The sequence below is a fragment of the Cherax quadricarinatus genome, chromosome 68 (genome assembly GCF_038502225.1).
Source record: "Cherax quadricarinatus isolate ZL_2023a chromosome 68, ASM3850222v1, whole genome shotgun sequence".
Lineage (NCBI taxonomy): Eukaryota > Metazoa > Arthropoda > Malacostraca > Decapoda > Parastacidae > Cherax > Cherax quadricarinatus.
Genome location: NC_091359.1, coordinates 13,969,263 through 13,990,629, shown reverse-complemented (window position 1 = coordinate 13,990,629; position 21,367 = coordinate 13,969,263). Strand labels below are relative to the sequence as shown.

The 21,367-nt window shown below is 44.1% G+C and overlaps 1 protein-coding gene across 1 annotated transcript; it reads right to left on the bottom strand.

Moving 5' to 3' along the window:
- Window positions 1-120: 120 nt before the first annotated feature.
- LOC128697750 (oplophorus-luciferin 2-monooxygenase non-catalytic subunit-like) lies at window positions 121-20,521 on the bottom strand. The gene is made up of 4 exons (XM_053789646.2): window positions 19,698-20,521; window positions 19,201-19,359; window positions 3,891-3,998; window positions 121-423 (listed from the first exon to the last, which is right to left on the bottom strand). The coding sequence occupies exons 1-4, from the start codon at window positions 20,443-20,445 to the stop codon at window positions 266-268; spliced, it is 1,173 nt and encodes a 390-aa protein (XP_053645621.2). The 5' UTR covers window positions 20,446-20,521; the 3' UTR covers window positions 121-265.
- Between the last annotated feature and the right edge of the window lie 846 nt (window positions 20,522-21,367).

The following is a 21,367-nucleotide window of genomic DNA, read 5'->3' as shown; positions in this document are numbered from 1 at the left end:
CAGCTATCAAAATTTTGCGGCCCAGTTCCTGGACCCATTATATACCTCTGTGATCTTTTGACTACCACTCACAGGATGGGTATGGGATGCATAATAAAGATATTAACCCTACAGGTTTGACGAGTGACGGTTAGTGTGACACAAGGCAGGCTGTTCACTCTAGTTGGACGTTAACTGTTACACTAGGTACCGTAGGAGGCATCACACAGCGCCTCGGACATGGGAAGTCATCAAGTCTGATTGTATTGAGAACACCGCATTAGCATCAAAACAGCGCTGTTGAACAGTGATCTTGGTAGAAGGTCGGGTCGAGGTCCACGAGGAGGTGACCGTCGGCACACATGGTGTCCTCAGCGATGAGACTGAGGAAGGTGGCGTTCAGCATAATCCAGGCGATATCGCAGCCACAGATGAGGGGGTTATCTGTAGTAGAAGAGATTACTGCTGTAGCTGGGCACTATTCTGTTACATGTTAGTTTAATATCTTTTTTATGCACCTTTTACTCATCCTGTGGGTGGTAGCCATAAGATAACAGACACATAATGGATCCAGGGATTCTGCTGCAAAGTTTTGATAGCTAAAAAAGTTAGTTGTAAACTTTTAATAAACTGTACCGAAGGAGTGTATGTGTTTATGATCAGAGAGGTATTTCTGTATATACATTGACTCCTCAAGGGAGGTTCCTTGACGCTGGTGAGGGGCTCTGGATCTAGGGAATTGGATCTGTGCTCCAGTTCCCTGAATTGAGCCTGAATACCTTCCATTCCACCCTCCCCCACAGGCGCTGTATAATCCCTCCGGGTTTAGCGCTCCCCATTATTATAATAATAATGTATATATATTGAGATGTCTGTCTTTGAGTGCCTGTAAACACACACACATTTTACAGTATTCAAAAAATCAAAACAAACTATTGAATGCCCAGTAATTGCAAGTTCTAGGTTTTAGTCTGTCCAAAACACTTTGCATAACCAGGGGCTTTCCACACAGTTTGTAATACGTGTTGCTTAATGTTGCAACATGTATACTTCATGGAAACGAAAATAATTTAATATGTACCGAGTTAATATCCACCAAGAGGCATCTCTGTGTTTACACCGGCAGTTCACCTAAATCTCTATTTTATGGATTACAGAACTCTTCATGACAGTTCACAGGTGAACTGGATTACAGAACTTTTCATGACAGTTCACAGATGAATCGTAGCATTAATGATCATCATGCAGTCAACAGATCTTAACCTTAATAAACTCTGATAAGAAATGACACTGGTAACTGGGTCAAGAAAGATGGTGTCATAATTAAAGTTTTCTCTGTATGGAGATGTTAAGTTACTTAGGGAAGAGGATGTTTTAGGGACAGTATTGGGAGACTTATTTCATTACCTCGGTAACAGGACAAGACTTAAGTTTAACAGTGAAGGAAGAACAGGTTAATGAAGACTGCTAACTGAGCTAAGTTGAGAAAATCAGTAAAGATTAAATTAATATTAGAATATTAAAAGAGGTCAATATATCTGAAATGCGTAGGGAGACACTGGTCAGAGAAATAACAAGCATCGAACTTAAGCTAAAGGAATCTTATAGGAGTCAGGAGTCGCGGGAAGAACTAAAAGCCATAAATGAAATCGAAAGAAACCCAAAGTATTTCTTCTCCTATGCCAAATCAAAGTCGAGAACAACGTCCAGTATTGGGCCCCTACTTTAACAAGATGGGTCTTACACAGAAGACAGCAAGGAAATGAGTGAGCTACTCAAGTCCCAATATGACTCAGTTTTTAGCAAGCCGCTAACCAGACTGAGAGTCGAAGATCAAAATGAATTTTTTATGAGAGAGCCACAAAATTTGATTAACACAAGCCTATCCGATGTTATCCTGACGCCAAATGACTTCGAACAGGCGATAAATGACATGCCCATGCACTCTGCCCCAGGGCCAGACTCATGGAACTCCGTGTTCATCAAGAACTGCAAGAAGCCCCTATCACCAGCCTTTTCCATCCTATGGAGAGGGAGCATGGACACGGGGGTCGTCCCACAGTTACTAAAAACAACAGACATAGCCCCACTCCACAAAGGGGGCAGTAAAGCAACAGCAAAGAACTACAGACCAATAACACTAACATCCCATATCATAAAAATCTTTGAAAGGGTCCTAAGAAGCAAGATCACTACCCATCTAGAAACCCATCAGTTACACAACCCGGGGCAACATGGGTTTAGAACAGGTCGCTCCTGTCTGTCTCAACTATTGGATCACTACGACAAGGTCCTAAATGCACTAGAAGACAAAAAGAATGCAGATGTGTGACCATGGCGTAATAGCGCACAAAATGCGTGCTAAAGGAATAACAGGAAAAGTCGGTCGATGGATCTATAATTTCCTCACTAACAGAACACAGAGAGTAGTCGTCAACAGAGTAAAGTCCGAGGCAGCTACGGTGAAAAGCTCTGTTCCACAAGGCACAGTACTCGCTCCCATCTTGTTCCTCATCCTCATATCCGACATAGACAAGGATGTCAGCCACAGCACCGTGTCTTCCTTTGCAGATGACACCCGAATCTGCATGACAGTGTCTTCCATTGCAGACACTGCAAGGCTCCAGGCGGACATCAACCAAATCTTTCAGTGGGCTGCAGAAAACAATATGAAGTTCAACGATGAGAAATTTCAATTACTCAGATATGGTAAACATGAGGAAATTAAATCTTCATCAGAGTACAAAACAAATTCTGGCCACAAAATAGAGCGAAACACCAACGTCAAAGACCTGGGAGTGATCATGTCGGAGGATCTCACCTTCAAGGACCATAACATTGTATCAATCGCACCTGCTAGAAAAATGACAGGATGGATAATGAGAACCTTCAAAACTAGGGAGGCCAAGCCCATGATGACATTCTTCAGGTCAGTTGTTCTATCTAGGCTGGAATATTGCTGCACACTAACAGCACCTTTCAAGGCAGGTGAAATTGCTGACCTAGAAAATGTACAGAGAACATTCACGGTGCGCATAACGGAGATAAAACACCTCAATTACTGGGAGCGCTTGATGTTCCTAAACCTGTATTCCCTGGAATGCAGGCGGGAGAGATACATGATTATATACACCTGGAAAATCCTAGAGGGACTAGTACCGAACTTGCACACGAAAATCACTCATTACGAAAGCAAAAGACTTGGCAGACGATGCAACATCCCCCCAATGAAAAGCAGGGGTGTCACTAGCACGTTAAGAGACCATACAATAAGTGTCAGGGGCCCGAGACTGTTCAACTGCCTCCCAGCACACATAAGGGGGATTACCAACAGACCCCTGGCAGTCTTCAAGCTGGCACTGGACAAGCACCTAAAGTCGGTTCCTGATCAGCCGGGCTGTGGCTCGTACGTTGGTTTGCGTGCAGCCAGCAGTAACAGCCTGGTTGATCAGGCACTGATCCACCAGGAGGCCTGGTCACAGACCGGGCCGCGGGGGCGTTGACCCCCGGAACTCTCTCCAGGTAAACTCCAGGTAAACTCCAGGTAAACACCTGTGAGGAAAATTCAGAGAAGGATAGGGTGCCTGGTATGGGGAATAATGGAGTTGTTATTTATGAGTGCAGCAAAAGAAAAAAAAAGAGGATTATTATTATTTACAGGAAAATGTTAAACTTGTAAGAGTAATACAGTATCATGGGAATGGGAGGGTAATCGGGCTTGATCCGAGAAAGAGAAGTTCCTAATATCAAGGCGCTGTCCTTTAGAAAGTAATGATCATTCAGTGCTTCGAGATGCGGAGGTAATCAGGTTTGGTCGAAAGGGATCGTAACTACAGTTGTCAAGAACCCTTCACCATCAAGATAGATCTCCTTCTTTCCTAAAGAAAGCAACAAAGACACTGCTGACTCACCCATCAGGAATAACTGCACACCATCCTCCAGCAGCGGCCGCCACACCACCTCTTCCAGCACCGTCAGCTTATTGTCGGCCAAAAAAATACCGTCTCCGGAAGAAACACCTGCCGAGACAATACAAATATGTTAGCTTTTGTTCTATTCCTGTGTCCCAGTTTACCTGGAGAGACAGACCGGGCCGCGGGGGCCCGGTCTGTGTCTGTGTCCTGTGTCTGTGACCAGGCCTCATGGTTCAAATTCAAATTCAAATTCAAAGTTTATTCTCTATAAGGATTACAATGCTGAGTTTACAGAAATTTGGTTATTATTTGGTTTACATGTAGTAAAATTGTGATTACAGAGTGTACCACTAGAACGCTTAGCATGGCTAGGCATTTCGGGCATACTTAGTTTTATTCTTAATTGTAAAATATTACAAATTATGAGGTAAGTTGGTATTATGGCTAAGTGACTAAATACTAGTTTGTGAGTTTAGCAATGTGAATGCTTTTGTTTTGGCACAGTATATAGTTTCAGTATTGGAGTATCACAGGATTCATTATTTTAAGACTGAGATTAATATTTCTGTTTATGGTCAAATGAGTGAGCGAGTGTAAGTGTGAACCACCAGGTGGTATTCGTGTAGTTAGTTGACGGGGTGTATCAGGGAGATAAGATGTTTTCTAATGGTAGTTTTGAAGGTGATGAAGGTGTCTGCAGTTCTAGAGTTCTCAGGTAGGGTATTCCAGATTTTAGGGCCTTTGACATACATTGAATTTTTGTAAAGGTTTAGTCGGACACGGGGAATGTCGTAGAGATGTTTGTTTCTGGTGTTATGCCTGTGGGTTCTGTCACAACTATCAAGAAAGCGTTTTAGGTCAAGGTTGATATTAGAGTTTAAGGCCCTGTAGATATAGATTGCACAGTAGTAAGTGTGGATGTACTGAACTGGGAGTAAGTTTAGATCTTTGAAGAGTGGGGGGGTGTGCTGCCAGGGATGGGATTTAGTGATTATTCTTACTGCAGCTTTTTGTTGGGTTATTATTGGCTTTAGGTGTGATGCTGCAGTTGATCCCCAAGCACAAATAGCATAGGTGAGGTATGGATAAATAAGTGAGTGGTATAGTGTGAGAAGGGCATTTTGCGGCACGTAGTATCGTTCTTGGAGAGGATCCCAACCGTTTTGGATACTTTTTTGGCTATATGCTGGATATGGGCGCTGAAATTCAGGTTGTTGTCAAGGTATAAGCCTAGGAATTTTCCCCCATTATTTCTGGTAATTAGAGTGTTGTCAATCTTAATGTTAATTTGTGCATCTCCTGCTCTGCTACCAAACATAATATAGTAAGTTTTGTCAGTGTTAAGCGTAAGTTTATTGGCTGTCATCCAAGTCGATATTTTAATCAGCTCCTCATTCACAATGGTGTTGAGGGTGGCAAGATTAGGGTGAGAGATGACATAAGTCGTGTCATCAGCAAAGAGAATGGGTTTCAGGTGTTGGGATACGTTTGGAAGGTCATTGATGTATATGAGGAAGAGCAGGGGACCAAGGACACTTCCCTGCGGAACTCCAGTATCAAGTGGCCGTGTTGCTGATGCTGTGTCTTTAATGGTGACGTACTGATACCTATTAGTAATGTAAGATTTGAAATAAGCAAGCGCATGGCCTCTTATACCGTAGTGGTCAAGTTTGTGGAGTAGGATTTCGTGGTTTACTGTGTCAAAAGCTTTTCTTAGGTCAATAAAAATTCCTAGTGGATATTCCTTATTTTCCAATGCTGTGTAAAAAAGATCTAGCATTTTTATGATTGCATCATTAGTGCTTTTATTTTTCCTGAATCCAAACTGGCAGGGGTTGAGTATGTTTTGAGCCGTTATAAATGAATACAGTCTCCTGTGCACGAGTTTCTCAAAGATTTTGGATAGCAATGGTAAGTTAGATATTGGCCTATAGTTGTTTAAGTCTGTAGGGTCACCACCTTTATGTATTGGTGTAACCCTTGCCATCTTGAGTAGTTTCGGGAAGGTGCTAGTCTCTAGTGACTTGTTAAAAAGTAATGAAATAGCATGCGAAAGTACATGGGCCGCTCGCTTGTACAATAATGGTGGGACATGAGACAGATTCCCCGAGTTATTTTTAAGTGACTTTATGATCTCAATGGTGGATTAGAGCCTGATCAACCAGGCTGTTACTGCTGGCTGCACGCAGTCCACCACAGCCCGGCTGGTCAGGTACTGACTTTAGGTGCTTGTCCAGTGCCTGCTTGAAGACAGCCAGGGGTCTATTGGTAATCTCCCTTATGTATGCTGGGAGGCAGTTGAACAGTCTTGGGCCCCTGACACTTATTATGTTGTCTCTTAACGTGCTAGTGACACCCCTGGAGTTTACCTGGAAAGAGTTCCGGGGGTCAACGCCCCCGCGGCCCGGTCTGTGACCAGGCCTCCTGGTGGATCAGAGCCTGATCAACCAGGCTGTTGCTGCTGGCTGCACGCAAACCAACGTACGAGCCACAGCCCGGCTGGTCAGGAACCGACTTTAGGTACTTGTCCAGTGCCAGCTTGAAGACTGCCAGGGGTCTGTTGGTAATCCCCCTTATGTATGCTGGGAGGCAGTTGAACAGTCTCGGGCCCCTGACACTTATTGTATGGTCTCTTAACGTGCTAGTGACACCCCTGCTTTTCATTGGGGGGATGTTGCATCGTCTGCCAAGTCTTTTGCTTTCATAGTGAGTGATTTTCGTGTGCAAGTTCGGTACTAGTCCCTCTAGGATTTTCCAGGTGTATATAATCATGTATCTCTCCCGCCTGCGTTCCAGGGAATACAGGTTTAGGAACCTCAAGCGCTCCCAGTAATTGAGGTGTTTTATCTCCGTTATGCGCACCGTGAAGGTTCTCTGTACATTTTCTAGGTCAGCAATTTCACCTGCCTTGAAAGGTGCTGTTAGTGTGCAGCAATATTCCAGCCTAGATAGAACAAGTGACCTGAAGAGTGTCATCATGGGCTTGGCCTCCCTAGTTTTGAAGGTTCTCATTATCCATCCTGTCATTTTTCTAGCAGATGCGATTGATACAATGTTATGGTCCTTGAAGGTGAGATCCTCCGACATGATCACTCCCAGGTCTTTAACGTTGGTGTTTCGCTCTATTTTGTGGCCAGAATTTGTTTTGTACTCTGATGAAGATTTAATTTCCTCGTGTTTACCATATCTGAGTAATTGAAATTTCTCATCGTTGAACTTCATATTGTTTTCTGCAGCCCACTGAAAGATTCGGTTGATGTCCGCCTGGAGCCTTGCAGTGTCTGCAATGGAAGACACTGTCATGCAGATTCGGGTGTCATCTGCAAAGGAAGACACGGTGCTGTGGCTGACATCCTTGTCTATGTCGGATATGAGGATGAGGAACAAGATGGGAGCGAGTACTGTGCCTTGTGGAACAGAGCTTTTCACCGTAGCTGCCTCGGACTTTACTCTGTTGACGACTACTCTCTGTGTTCTGTTAGTAAGGAAATTATAGATCCATCGACCGACTTTTCCTGTTATTCCTTTAGCACGCATTTTGTGCGCTATTACGCCATGGTCACACTTGTCGAAGGCTTTTGCAAAGTCTGTATATATTACATCTGCATTCTTTTTGTCTTCTAGTGGATCTAGGACCTTGTCGTAGTGATCCAATAGTTGAGACAGACAGGAGCGACCTGTTCTAAACCCATGTTGCCCTGGGTTGTGTATCTGATGGGTTTCTAGATGGGTGGTGATCTTGCTTCTTAGGACCCTTTCAAAGATTTTTATGATATGGGATGTTAGTGCTATCGGTCTGTAGTTCTTTGCTGTTGCTTTACTGCCCCCTTTGTGGAGTGGGGCTATGTCTGTTGTTTTTAGTAACTGTGGGACGACCCCCGTGTCCATGCTCCCTCTCCATAGGATGGAAAAGGCTGGTGATAGGGGCTTCTTGCAGTTCTTGATAAACACGGAGTTCCATGAGTCTGGCCCTGGGGCAGAGTGCATGGGCATGTCATTTATCGCCTGTTCGAAGTCATTTGGCGTCAGGATAACATCGGATAGGCTTGTGTTAACCAAATTTTGTGGCTCTCTCATTGGGGGGATGTTGCATCGTCTGCCGAGTCTTTTGCTTTCGTAGTGAGTGATTTTCGCGTGAAAGCTTGGTACTAGTCCCTCTAGGATTTTCCAGGTGTATATAATCACGTATCTCTCCCGCCTGCGTTCCAGGGAGTACAGGATCAGGAACTTCAAGCGCTCCCAGTAATTGAGGTGTTTTATCTCAGTTATGAGCGCTGTGAAGGTTCTCTATACATTTTCTAGGTCAGCAATTTCACCTGCCTTGAAAGGTGCTGTTAGTGTGCAGCAATATTTCAGCATCTTTGCTTAACATGCAATAAATCCGGGATGAGCTGAAATTCCTGTGGCCTGCTGATCATACGGCGGCTCGCTGCCTGGTAGGCAACGCTCTTGCTTCACACACTGAGTGTTGTCCTATTCACCTAGCAAGCAAGTAGGTACCTGGGTGTTAGTCGACTGGTATGGGTCGCATCCTGGGGGACATAATTGAGGACCCCAACGGTCAATTTAAATCTAGTTATACTCTAATTCTTGTAAACAACTTATATAACACCTTAGTGCAATTACAATTGAGAGTCTTGTGTCTTTTTTATATCATTAGATTAAACTCAGTTGTACTATAGCTCATTCTAGCTCAATACATAGTCAGTACCAAATTCATTATATTAGACCATAGTGTAATTACTAGTGAGAGTCTGGTGCTATTTTTAATTTGTATTTTTATATTATTAGTTTATACCTAGTTGTACTTTAGCTCATTCCAGCACAACACATAGACAACACTAACTCCATTATGTGTATTAGTGACTATACTCTACATGACCAAAATGCTATAGCTATATACTTGTCCAAACTTCCCACCACTACAGATATCAGTACTAAAACTCAACACACAACTCAGGATATAAATAACCATAATTTAAACCTAGAAGATGATTGATCACGTTGACCCTGATCTAAACCTCCATAATCTGACACAATCAAAACCTATTGGAAAGTAACTGCCTTTACTACACAGCATCACAAGCCGTGCTGGCTTGTGATGCTGTGTAGTAAACAATGCTAAAAGTCTATCAGTACTTAACTACAACATCAGGTCCTTAAGCAAACACTATGATGACCTCCTGGCACTCCTTGAATCACTAAAGACACCCTTCTCCTGCATTATTCTTACTCAGACCTGGCTTAAGCAGGACACAATAGATATCTACCCTCTACCAGGATACACAGCAATTCACAACTGCAGACCAAACCAAGTTGGAGGTGGTATTGCAATCTCTTACTCTAACCAGTTATCTTGTATTAGCACCACTTGCTTTAGTGATGAATATGGAGAATACATTTTTGCTAATTTTACTGTAAAAAACCTTAAGACGCCTATAACAATCGGTGCCATTTACCGGATACCCCACACAAACATCCCAAATTTCAGTGAGAAATTAAAGGCACTAATAACAAACAGACAAATGAATAAGCACCACCTTCTCTTAGCTGGAGACTTCAGTAACAACCTTGGCCTACTAGATGATCAGCCTGTAACTGATTTCATCAACAATATGAACAACACACTTCTCATACCAACAATAACTAAACCAACCAGGCTCGATGAAACAAGTGCAACCATAATAGACCACATATGGACCAATATACTAGCCCCCTTTAAATCAGGGATAATCACAGATAGCACTACAGACCACTACCCAACCTTCCTCCTGACAAACATTAGTAAACCACCACTTGAATACAACAAAGTCTCATTTAGACTCCATGACGAGGCCTCAGTAAGGAAGTTCACAGCTGACCTAGAGACTGTTGACTGGCATACAGAATTCTCCAAGGCCAATGGTATTGATGACTGGACAGACATTTTTCTTAACAAATTACTTAGACTAAACAACAAACATTGTCCTATAAAAACGAAACAGATCACAAATAAACGGCTTGGTTGCCCATGGTTAACCAGCACCATTCTGAAATCCAATGATAAGAAACACCAATATGAAAAGCAATATAGACAGGGCTTAATACACAAAGATATTCTTAAACACTATTCATCAGTCCTCACCAAAGTAATAAAGAAAGCCAAACAACTATACTACTCCAGTAGATTCACTGACACAAGAGGAGATATAAAAAAGACCTGGAAAACACACTCTCAGATTCTAGGGACCCACAAACTGAAAAAAAACAAGAATATTGTCCTAACTAAACCAAATGAAACACCACTGCAACCCACTGACACAGCTAACAAGATAAACGACTTCTTCTCAACCATAGATTCTAATCTTACCAATAAAATCCCACGTACCAATGCCCATGCCGGGGACTACCTAGATGGGAATTTCCCAAATTCCTTCTGTCTTGCTCCAACTGAGCCCACGGAAGTCACCGAGATTATAAAGTCACTTAAAAATAACTCAGGGAATCTGTCTCATGTCCCACCATTATTGTACAAGAGAGCGGCCCATGTCCTCTCGCATACTATCTCATTACTTTTTAACAAGTCACTAGAAACTAGCACCTTCCCGAAACTACTCAAGACGGCAAGAGTTACACCAATACATAAAGGTGGCGACCCTACAGATTTAAACAACTATAGGCCAATATCAAACTTACCATTGCTATCCAAAATCTTTGAGAAACTCGTGCACAGGAGACTATATTCATTTATAACGGCACAAAACATACTCAACCCCTGCCAATTTGGATTCAGGAAAAATAAAAGCACTAATGATGCAATTATAAAAATGCTAGATCTGCTTTACACAGCATTGGAAAATAAGGAATATCCACTAGGAATTTTTATTGACCTAAGAAAAGCTTTTGACACAGTAGACCATGGCATCCTACTCCACAAACTTGACCATTATGGTATAAGAGGCCATGCACTTGCATATTTCTAATCTTACCTTACTAATAGGTATCAGTATGTCACCATTAAAGACACAGCATCAACAATACACTACCTAACAGAATACTCCATTCTACTGAATGAACAGCAATGCATGCAACCATAGGACCTGTCTTTGTAATACTCATTTGTATTTCATAGTTATCTGTTTACAATAATGTCTTATCACTGATTTCATCATTGCTTAGTTAATCTTAAGTTAATTTTAAGCCAGCCCGTAATGCTATGCATATAAGTGGCTTTGGCATGCTGCTCTTACCTGTATTTTTTTGTACCTCTGTTTGTATGCTAAAATTTCTAAATAAATAAATAAATAAAACAACACAGCCACTTGATACTGGAGTTTCGCAGGGAAGTGTCCTTGGTCCCCTGCTCTTCCTCATATGCTGTATAGCCCTTGTGGCTTAGCGCTTCTTTTTGATTATAATAATAATAATAATAATAATAATCTTCCTCATGTACATCAATGATCTTCCAAACGTATCTCAAAACCTGAACCCCATTCTCTTTGCTGATGACACGACTTATGTCATCTCTCACCCTAATCTTGCCACCCTCAACACCATTGTTAATGAGATGCTGATCAAAATATCGACCTGGATGACAGCCAATAAACTTACGCTTAACGCTGACAAAACCTACTACATTATGTTCGGTAGCAGAGCAGGAGATGCGCAAATTAACATTAAGATCGACAACACTCTAATTGCCAGGCATAATGATGGCAAATTCCTAGGCCTATACCTCGACAACAACCTGAACTTCAGCACCCATATCCAACACATAACCAAAAAAGTATCCAAAACGGTTGGGATCCTCTCCAAGATACGATACTATGTGCCGCAAACTGCCATTCTCACACTATACCATTCACTTATATATCCATACCTCACCTATGCTATCTGCACTTGGGGTTCAACTGCAACAACACACCTAAAGCCAATAATAACCCAACAAAAAACTGCAGTAAGAATAATCACTAAATCCCATCCCTGGCAACACCCCTCCCCACTCTTCATAGTACATCCACACTTACTACTGTGCAATCTACATCTACAGGACCTTGAATTCCAATATTAACCTTGACCTAAAACGCTTTACCTGGAGTTTACCTGGAGAGAGTTTCGGGGGTCAATGCCCCCGCGGCCCGGTCTGTGACCAGGCCTCCTGGTGGATCAGCGCCTGATCAACCAGGCTGTTGCTGCTGGCTGCACGCAAACCAACGTCCAGGAACTGACTTTAGGTGCTTGTCCAGTGCCAGCTTGAAGACTGCCAGGGGTCTGTTGGTAATCCCCCTTATGTGTGCTGGGAGGCAGTTGAACAGTCTCGGGCCCCTGACACTTATTGTATGGTCTCTTAACGTGCTAGTGACACCCCTGCTTTTCATTGGGGGGATGGTGCATCGTCTGCCAAGTCTTTTGCTTTCGTAGTGAGTGATTTTCGTGTGCAAGTTCGGTACTAGTCCCTCTAGGATTTTCCAGGTGTATATAATCATGTATCTCTCCCTCCTGCGTTCCAGGGAATACAGGTTTAGAAACCTCAACCTTTCTTGATAGTTGTGACAGAACCCACAGGCACAACACCAGACACAAACATCTCTATGACATTCCTCATGTCCGACTAAACCTTTACAAAAACTCAATGTATGTCAAAGGCCCTAAAATCTGGAACACCCTACCTGAAAATTCTAAAACTGCAGACACATTCATCACCTTCAAAACTACCATCAGAAAACATCTTATCTCCCTGATACACCCCGTCAACTAACTACACGAATACCACCTGGTGGTTCACACTTACACTCACTCACCCATTTGACCATAAACAGAAATATCAATCTCATGTAGTGATACTGGTCCTGTGGGGAGCAGCAGCAGGATAATACTGCACCACCTCTAGGGGCCCTTAACAACAACAACAGTTTGGTGTGTGTCATGGGCACCAACACATGGTGTGTGATTCTCTCCTACTTTATCCATTTATCAGCGATGCAGATTACATGGTGAGTTTAAATATGTGGCCTGTAGTTATAACTTTTCTCTTGACATATGCAAGACATCACCATCCCTGTAGAAGCTATTATTAGATGTACTAGTCATTATATTTTGTTGTTGCAGAAGTACTATGAAGATTCTATGTTCAATAAAGCCTAGAGATAAGGCCTGTGTTTCTATCACAACAATTTATTGAACATAGAATCCTGGGCTACCTGGTGGTGATCCTGCGCTAGACTACATCACAACATGGAGCGTTTACTGAAACCTGAGAGGCTAGACTGTGACCCCAGCTTATCAACGGCTGCTCAGGAATGGAAGCACTGGTTTAAGACTTTCGAAAACTTCTTGGGAGCCCTTCCTAAAGAAGATCTAGATAAACTAAGTCTGCTCATCAATTTTGTGTCACCTAAGATATATGAGGCTATTTCTGAGTGTAATACCTACGAAGATGCTATCAAAACCCTCAAGTCTCAGTATATTAAACCTACAAATGAAATCTTTGCACGCTATCGCCTTGCAACTCGCCGCCAGCAGATTGATGAGTCCTTAGAGGAATACTTTCAAGCACTGAAAATTTTAGGTAAGGACTGTCACTTCCAAGCAGTGACAGCTGCTCAGTATTGTGAAGAGTCCATCAGGGATGCTTTTATCAGTGGCCTGCAATCACCAATAATAAGGCAGCGTTTATTGGAGAATAAAACTCTCGACTTAGCCGCTGCCTTTGACCAGGCAAGAGCTCTAGATTCAGCCCAGAAGAATTCTGAAGTATACAGTACCACTCAGCCTTCTCGAGTGGTAAGTGCTGCAATTCCTGACCAAGACTCTTGCAATGAAGTTACTGGGGAACCTGCCTCAGTGACAGCAGCAGCAGGTACGGTGTGTTTCTTTTGTGGTTTTTCAAGACATCCACGTCCAAAGTGTCCTGCTCGTGAAGCAATGTGCCATAAATGCCACAAGAAAGGTCACTTTGCTAAAGTATGTCGTGCTAATGCATCAACAAGAGCTAGTGCCTCCACACATTCCAGTGATCATGCGACTCTAGCAACAGTGACTTCTGCGGCTACTCCAAATTCACTGTCAAAGGCAGTTGTGAAAGTATTCATCAAAGGAACAGAAGTAGATGGTCTTATTGATAGTGGCAGCTCAGAGAGTTTCATCAACCTTGACTTAGTTAAACGGCTCTCCTTGACTCTACATCACTCATCAGGTACCGTTTCCATGGCATCAACATCTCTCTCTATTCAGACCTTAGGGTTTTGTAAGGTAAATCTCAGAGTTAATGGAAAGGATTATCAAGATGTACATTTAGCTATTCTGCCACAACTGTGCTCTGATGTTATCCTTGGTCAGGACTTTCAGAAGCTGCATGGTAGTGTCACCTTAACATATGGAGGTGAACTGCCTCCTCTTGTTGTCTGTGGACTTAGCACTTTAAGGGTAGACCCACCAAAGCTGTTTGCAAATCTTACCGCGGATTGCCATCCTATATCAGCTAAGTCACGCCGCTATTCTTATGAGGATCGGATGTTCATTGAGAAAGAAACTCAGAGGCTGCTGAAGGAGGGTATTATAGAACCGAGTGATTCCCCTTGGCGTGCACAGGTTGTTGTTGTTAAAGATGGTTATAGGAAACGGAGACTGGCTATCGATTACTCTGAGACAATCAACAAATTTACACTTCTTGATGGGTACCCTCTACCTCGAATTGACGATACAGTGAACAAAATTGCTCAGTACTACGTGTTTAGCACAATTGATCTGCAGAGTGCCTATCATCAAGTCCCTATAAGGAATGAAGATAAACCATACACAGCGTTTCAGGCTAGTGATGGCCTGTATCAGTTTACCAGAGTCCCTTTTGGAGTCACCAATGGGGTAGCCTGCTTCCAACGAATTATGGATTCACTCATTCAGGAAGAGCAACTCATGGGAACCTACGCGTATTTAGATAATGTTACCATTTGTGGCAAGACCCAGGAGGAACATGATGCAAACCTTGATAAGTTTTTGGAAGCCGCCAAGAAGAAAAATATCAGTTACAATGAGGAAAAGTGCACTTTTTCAACTAAAAGGCTTAGCATCCTTGGTTATGTAGTGGAAGGAGGTTCAATATTCCCAGACCCTGAACGACTACGACCTCTACGGGAACTTCCAATGCCTCAAGACAAAAAGTCACTCCGAAGAACTCTTGGTCTCTTTGCTTATTACTCACAATGGATCTACAACTATTCAAGTAAAGTCCGCCCATTGAGTGCTACCACATTTCCTGTGACAAAGGAAGCAGAAGCCGCTTTCCATACTCTCAAACAGGACATTGAAAACTCAGTAGTTCAAGCCATTGATGAGTCCCTACCATTCGAAGTGGAAACGGATGCATCTGACATTGCCATTGCTGCAGTCTTATCTCAGGCAGGACGACCAGTAGCCTTCTTTTCGAGAACTTTTCAAGGATCAGAGAAATGTTATGCTGCTGTAGAAAAGGAAGCCCAGGCCATCATAGAAGCAGTTCGCCACTGGAGGCATTATTTAACTGGTAGACATTTCACCATAAGGACTGACCAACGGTCCGTGATGTATATGTTCGACAAGAGGCACAAAAGTAAGATAAAGAATGACAAGATATTACGCTGGAGGATGGAACTATCGTGTTATGACTTTGATATTCTGTACCGACCGGGTCAAGAGAACATCTCACCTGATGCATTCTCTAGGTCCCACTGTGGAGCAGCATGTCATGATTTGCAATCACTCTCAGCTCTCCACAAGGCTTTGTGTCACCCAGGAGTTACACGCCTGTACCATTTTGTCAAATCAAAGAACATGCCCTACTCAGTGGAAGATGTGCGACAAGTGATCAGAGCATGCAGAGTATGTGCAGAGTGCAAGCCAAACTTTCATCAGCCAGAGAAGACTCATCTCATAAAATCCACCCAGCCTTTCGAAAGATTGAATATAGATTTCAAAGGACCTCTACCAAGCACAAATCAGAATAGGTATTTCCTTAACATAGTAGATGAATATTCAAGGTTTCCCTTTGTATTCCCCTGTGCAAATATGGCTGCTTCAACTGTTATTAGTTGTCTTTCACAGTTGTTCTCTATTTTTGGTATGCCAGCTTATATCCATTCAGACAGGGGATCCTCGTTCATGAGTAACGAACTTCAGGAGTTTTTGGCTAGCAAAGGTATTGCCTGCAGCAGAACAACAAGCTACAACCCTCAAGGCAATGGTCAAGTGGAGCGGTTCAATGGTACTATATGGAAGGCAGTTACAATGACATTAAAGTCGCGCAATCTACCTGTTCAACACTGGCAAACTGTCCTACCTGATGCTCTTCACTCTATTAGATCACTGCTGTGCACAGCTACTAATGCAACCCCTCATGAAAGACTCCTCAACTATTCACGTCGTTCCTCTACGGGAGCCTCCGTGCCCACTTGGTTATGTCATCCTGGACCCGTTCTCCTGAAGAGTCACCGTAGGATGAACAAGACGGATCCTTTAGTGGAAGAGGTAGAGCTCCTGCAAGCTAATCCACATTACGCCCACATTCGCTACCAAAATGGTGAAGAGACTACAGTATCTACAAGACATTTAGCCCCAGTTGAAATCCCTATTAGTGTGGAATCTCAAGATACACCAATAGATGTGAAAGATGCTTCGTTTTCTCCTGGAAAGCCCCTTGAGACTACCCCTATGGAAATAGAGGATTCTGCTCCAGCAGTTAATCAAACCCCGCTGGAAAATATCGAACCTGGTGAAGAGGCTCAAGGGCTACGAAGGTCGGGACGTGTACGTCGCCCACCTAACAGTTTGGGAGATTACTGTCTCTGATATTTTAGAAGGGGGAGATTGTAGTGATACTGGTCCTGTGGGGAGCAGCAGCAGGATAATACTGCACCACCTCTAGGGGCCCTTAACAACAACAACAGTTTGGTGTGTGTCATGGGCACCAACACATGGTGTGTGATTCTCTCCTACTTTATCCATTTATCAGCGATGCAGATTACATGGTGAGTTTAAATATGTGGCCTGTAGTTATAACTTTTCTCTTGACATATGCAAGACATCACCATCCCTGTAGAAGCTATTATTAGATGTACTAGTCATTATATTTTGTTGTTGCAGAAGTACTATGAAGATTCTATGTTCAATAAAGCCTAGAGATAAGGCCTGTGTTTCTATCACAACATCTCAAGTACCAGGGTGAGCTGCAGTTGAGTATCTTCAACTACAAGTCCCGTCGGCTTGGTAACTTCTACTTTAACTAACATGTAAAATCATTTGACAAGGTTCTCCCAGTAAACGATTTTTTGTTCAACCTCCGACTACTGAACTAAAGGATGTTGACGTTCTGTATCAACCTCTACAGTTCAACAGGTATAAATATTCACTGGATATGTAACGTGGATGTGACTCGGTATTATACTAGTGAGTGCATTATTGCATATAGTTTTCCTTGAAAACTAACTGAAAATGAAGCCTGTTGTCTCACACACTTCGGAGAAAGGAATAAGTATGAACATGAAAGGAAAAAACCACTGGGTGTAGCCTGGAGGAGGCTCACCTGTGAAAGAACTGGGTGCCACTCGGCTGATGTTATACTGGAGGAGGCTCACCTGTGAAAGAACTGGGTGCCACTCGGCTGATGTTATACTGGAGGAGGCTCACCTGTGAAAGAACTGGGTGCCACTCGGCTGATGTTATACTGGAGGAGGCTCACCTGTGAAAGAACTGGGTGCCAATCTGCTGATGTTATACAGGAGGCTCACCTGTGAAAGAACTGGGTGCCACTCGGCTGATGTTATACTGGAGGAGGCTCACCTGTGAAAGAACTGGGTGCCACTCGGCTGATGTTATACTGGAGGAGGCTCACCTGTGAAAGAACTGGGTGCCACTCGGCTGATGTTATACTGGAGGAGGCTCACCTGTGAAAGAACTGGGTGCCACTCGGCTGATGTTATACTGGAGGAGGCTCACCTGTGAAAGAACTGGGTGCCACTCGGCTGATGTTATACTGGAGGAGGCTCACCTGTGAAAGAACTGGGTGCCACTCGGCTGATGTTATACTGGAGGAGGCTCACCTGTGAAAGAACTGGATGCCACTCGGCTGATGTTATACTGGAGGAGGCTCACCTGTGAAAGAACTGGGTGCCACTCGGCTGATGTTATACTGGAGGAGGCTCACCTGTGAAAGAACTGGATGCCACTCGGCTGATGTTATACTGGAGGAGGCTCACCTGTGAAAGAACTGGGTGCCACTCGGCTGATGTTATACTGGAGGAGGCTCACCTGTGAAAGAACTGGGTGCCACTCGGCTGATGTTATACAGGAGGAGGCTCACCTGTGAAAGAACTGGGTGCCACTCGGCTGATGTTATACAGGAGGAGGCTCACCTGTGAAAGAACTGGGTGCCACTCGGCTGATGTTATACAGGAGGAGGCTCACCTGTGAAAGAACTGGGTGCCACTCGGCTGATGTTATACTGGAGGAGGCTTACCTGTGAAAGAACTGGGTGCCACTCGGCTGATGTTATACAGGAGGAGGCTCACCTGTGAAAGAACTGGGTGCCACTCGGCTGATGTTATACAGGAGGAGGCTCACCTGTGAAAGAACTGGATGCCACTCGGCTGATGTTATACAGGAGGAGGTTCACCTGTGAAAGAACTGGGTGCCACTCGGCTGATGTTATACTGGAGGAGGCTCACCTGTGAAAGAACTGGGTGCCACTCGGCTGATGTTATACTGGAGGAGGCTCACCTATGAAAGAACTGGGTGCCACTCGGCTGATGTTATACTGGAGGAGGCTCACCTGTGAAAAACTGGGTGCCACTCGGCTGATGTTATACTGGAGGAGGCTCACCTGTGAAAAACTGGGTGCCACTCGGCTGATGTTATACTGGAGGATGCTCACCTATGAAAGAACTGGGTGCCACTCGGCTGATGTTATACTGGAGGAGGCTCACCTGTGAAAAACTGGGTGCCACTCGGCTGATGTTATACTGGAGGAGGCTCACCTGTGAAAGAACTGGGTGCCACTCGGCTGATGTTATACCTGGAGTTTACCTGGAGAGAGTTCCGGGGGTCAACGCCCCCGCGGCCCGGTCTGTGACCAGGCCTCCTGGTGGATCACAGCCTGATCAATCAGGTTGTTACTGCTGGCTGCACGCAATCCAACGTACGAGCCACAGCTCGGCTGGTAAGGCACCGACTTTAGGTTCTTGTCCAGTGTCTGCTTGAAGACAGCCAGAGGTCTATTGGTAATCCCCCTTATGTATGCTGGGAGGCAGTTGAACAGTCTCGGACCCCTGACACTTATTGCATACTGGAGGAGGCTCACCTGTGAAAGCACTGGATGCCACTCGGCTGATGTTGTTTCGCTGGAAAAAAAGATAGTGACGTCCAGTGCTGGTGAATTGGACCGTACCAGTGAGGAGTTCATTCAGCTGATTACCAGAAAGATCCACTTCGAGAAGTTGGGCGAGACCATCGAACGTCCCTGGGAGACCATAGTGTAAATAGAAGCACAGGGTAAGTGGCTCTGTTAAGAAGGCTGTTAGTTGGGTGTTGTTAGTTATTAAACTTAGAGGAAGAGCTTAACCCGTATGGGTCATGCAACTCCGGTGTTATGGGAAGCAATCAGATTCGATATATGGAACAGTTGGATATATTGACAATTTTAGAATTTTATTTAGTAAAAATATATACTGAAATCCTTATTGCCGAGTAATGGAAGAGGAAGATACGATATTCTCTTAATCTGCAAAATTTCATATTAAATGAGCGAGATATATTTTGCATTTTAGTATATTCTTAACAGAATAAATAGAAGAATACCTGGAATCACATTACTGATTCTAGCTTTCTCCAGAGAGATAGTGAGTAATGAAGGTGTGGCTCTGAATGCTGTGAGAGGCAGTGACTCAAGAGGATTAAATATCAGGCCAAGGTTTTGTAGGCTTTCTGAAGCTAAGGTTGGAAATGGTGTTATCTTGTTATCAGAGAGTTCTAGTGTTACGAGACTGGTGAACAACGGGAGCTCTTCCCACGGAAACATCGTTATCTTGTTACTTGGCAAAACTATCTGAGTTGCGGTGGAGTGGCTGCCGGAGAGAGCTCCTGCCTCCACCTCCTCCAGAGCAGACCAATATATATAAAACTCCTCGTAGGTGGTGTTACCCAGGATGCCAGCCCTCAGCACCTTTAAGTTAGCATTCTCCACTATGGTGAGGCTGCGGAAGTTGGTGGAGGGAAAGGGTGAGGCCATGATTTGTTCCAGCTGGTCCTCGTTCTCCACCTCGGAGCAGTCAAGGTCCAAGTTGATGCGTTCTTCGCCCGGCTCGCTGGTGCACATGCAAGGAAAGATGGCTTCAGCAGCTGGACATGAAATACCACTAACCATGTCTTGTCTGTTCGCTCTTGCCGACGCTTCCACGTTTGTTTCGCCATTTTGTCGTCCATCGCTAGTAATTACTGCAGCATTAATGTTTCTTAAGATGTCAGCATTGCTTGCATAGCCATCCTGTGTACAGTTTAACACCAGCAGCAACAGCGGTATATAAAAGCAAGTGTGGATAAATGCCATGTTATACCCAGTGATACGTGCCACGATATTACCTTACACTGCCCACGTTCCGTTTAGATCTCATACTTATAATGTGAGCGTGTGAATGTACATTCTCCCACCCTTACCACTACACCCTCCCTCCCATACGCTATCACCAGGTCCAAGTCTGAACTTTACACTCCCTCCTCTCTACACCCACCAACATGGAATGATAGGTAGTTTACCTGGAGAAGGTTTCGGGGGTCAACGCCCCCGCAGCTCGGTCTGAGACCAAGCCTCATGGTGGATTAGGGTTTGATCAATCAGGCTGTTACTGCTGGCCGCACGCAAGCTGACGTACGAGCCACAGCCCGGTTGGTCAGGTACTGACTTTAGGTGCCTGTCCAGTCCTTTCTTAAAGACAGTCAGGGGTCTATTGGTAATCCCCCTTATGTATGCTGGGAGGCAGTTGAACAGTCTTGTGCCCCGGACACTTACTGTGATGTCTCTCAGTGTACTCATGGCGCCCCTGCTTTTCATCGGAGGAATGTTGCATCTTCTGCCGAGTCTTTTGCTTTCACAGGGAGTGATTTTCGTGTGTAGGTTTGGTTAAAAATGTTATTATGGCGTAAACTTTTAAATGGCATGTCTGGAAGACATAAACCCGGAAATCGCACATCAGGGGGGATGAAGTCTCTCAGGCGCGATCTCTGAAACTGGGTCTGTAGTTTGTGTCTGAAACTACAGAACACCGTCTGTTAGGCACATTGAGGCCAGTCTTGGAAGTTCTAGTGAAGATCAGTCTAGTCCAAGGGTTGGTGCACAGCGCTCATTCATGGTTACTAATCCATCACTACCACCAGTTCCACCACCTCAATCACTTTGGGTCAAAAATTGCCATGGATAGCAATGGTTAAGTTAGGGGTGTGCAAGAGGTAGGAGTTAGTTAAGGGGATTGTGA

What these genes read in the sequence shown, in the direction of transcription:
- LOC128697750 (XM_053789646.2), bottom strand. Translation starts at nt 20,445, where the DNA reads ATGGCATTTATCCACACTTGCTTTTATATACCGCTGTTGCTGCTGGTG. An exon ending in AATCAGTAATGTGATTCCAG is followed by an intron (nt 19,360 to 19,697) that starts GTATTCTTCTAT and finishes ATGGTCTCCCAG; the next exon opens with GGACGTTCGATGGTCTCGCC. An exon ending in TGTGCAGTTATTCCTGATGG is followed by an intron (nt 424 to 3,890) that starts GTGAGTCAGCAG and finishes CTTCTACTACAG; the next exon opens with ATAACCCCCTCATCTGTGGC.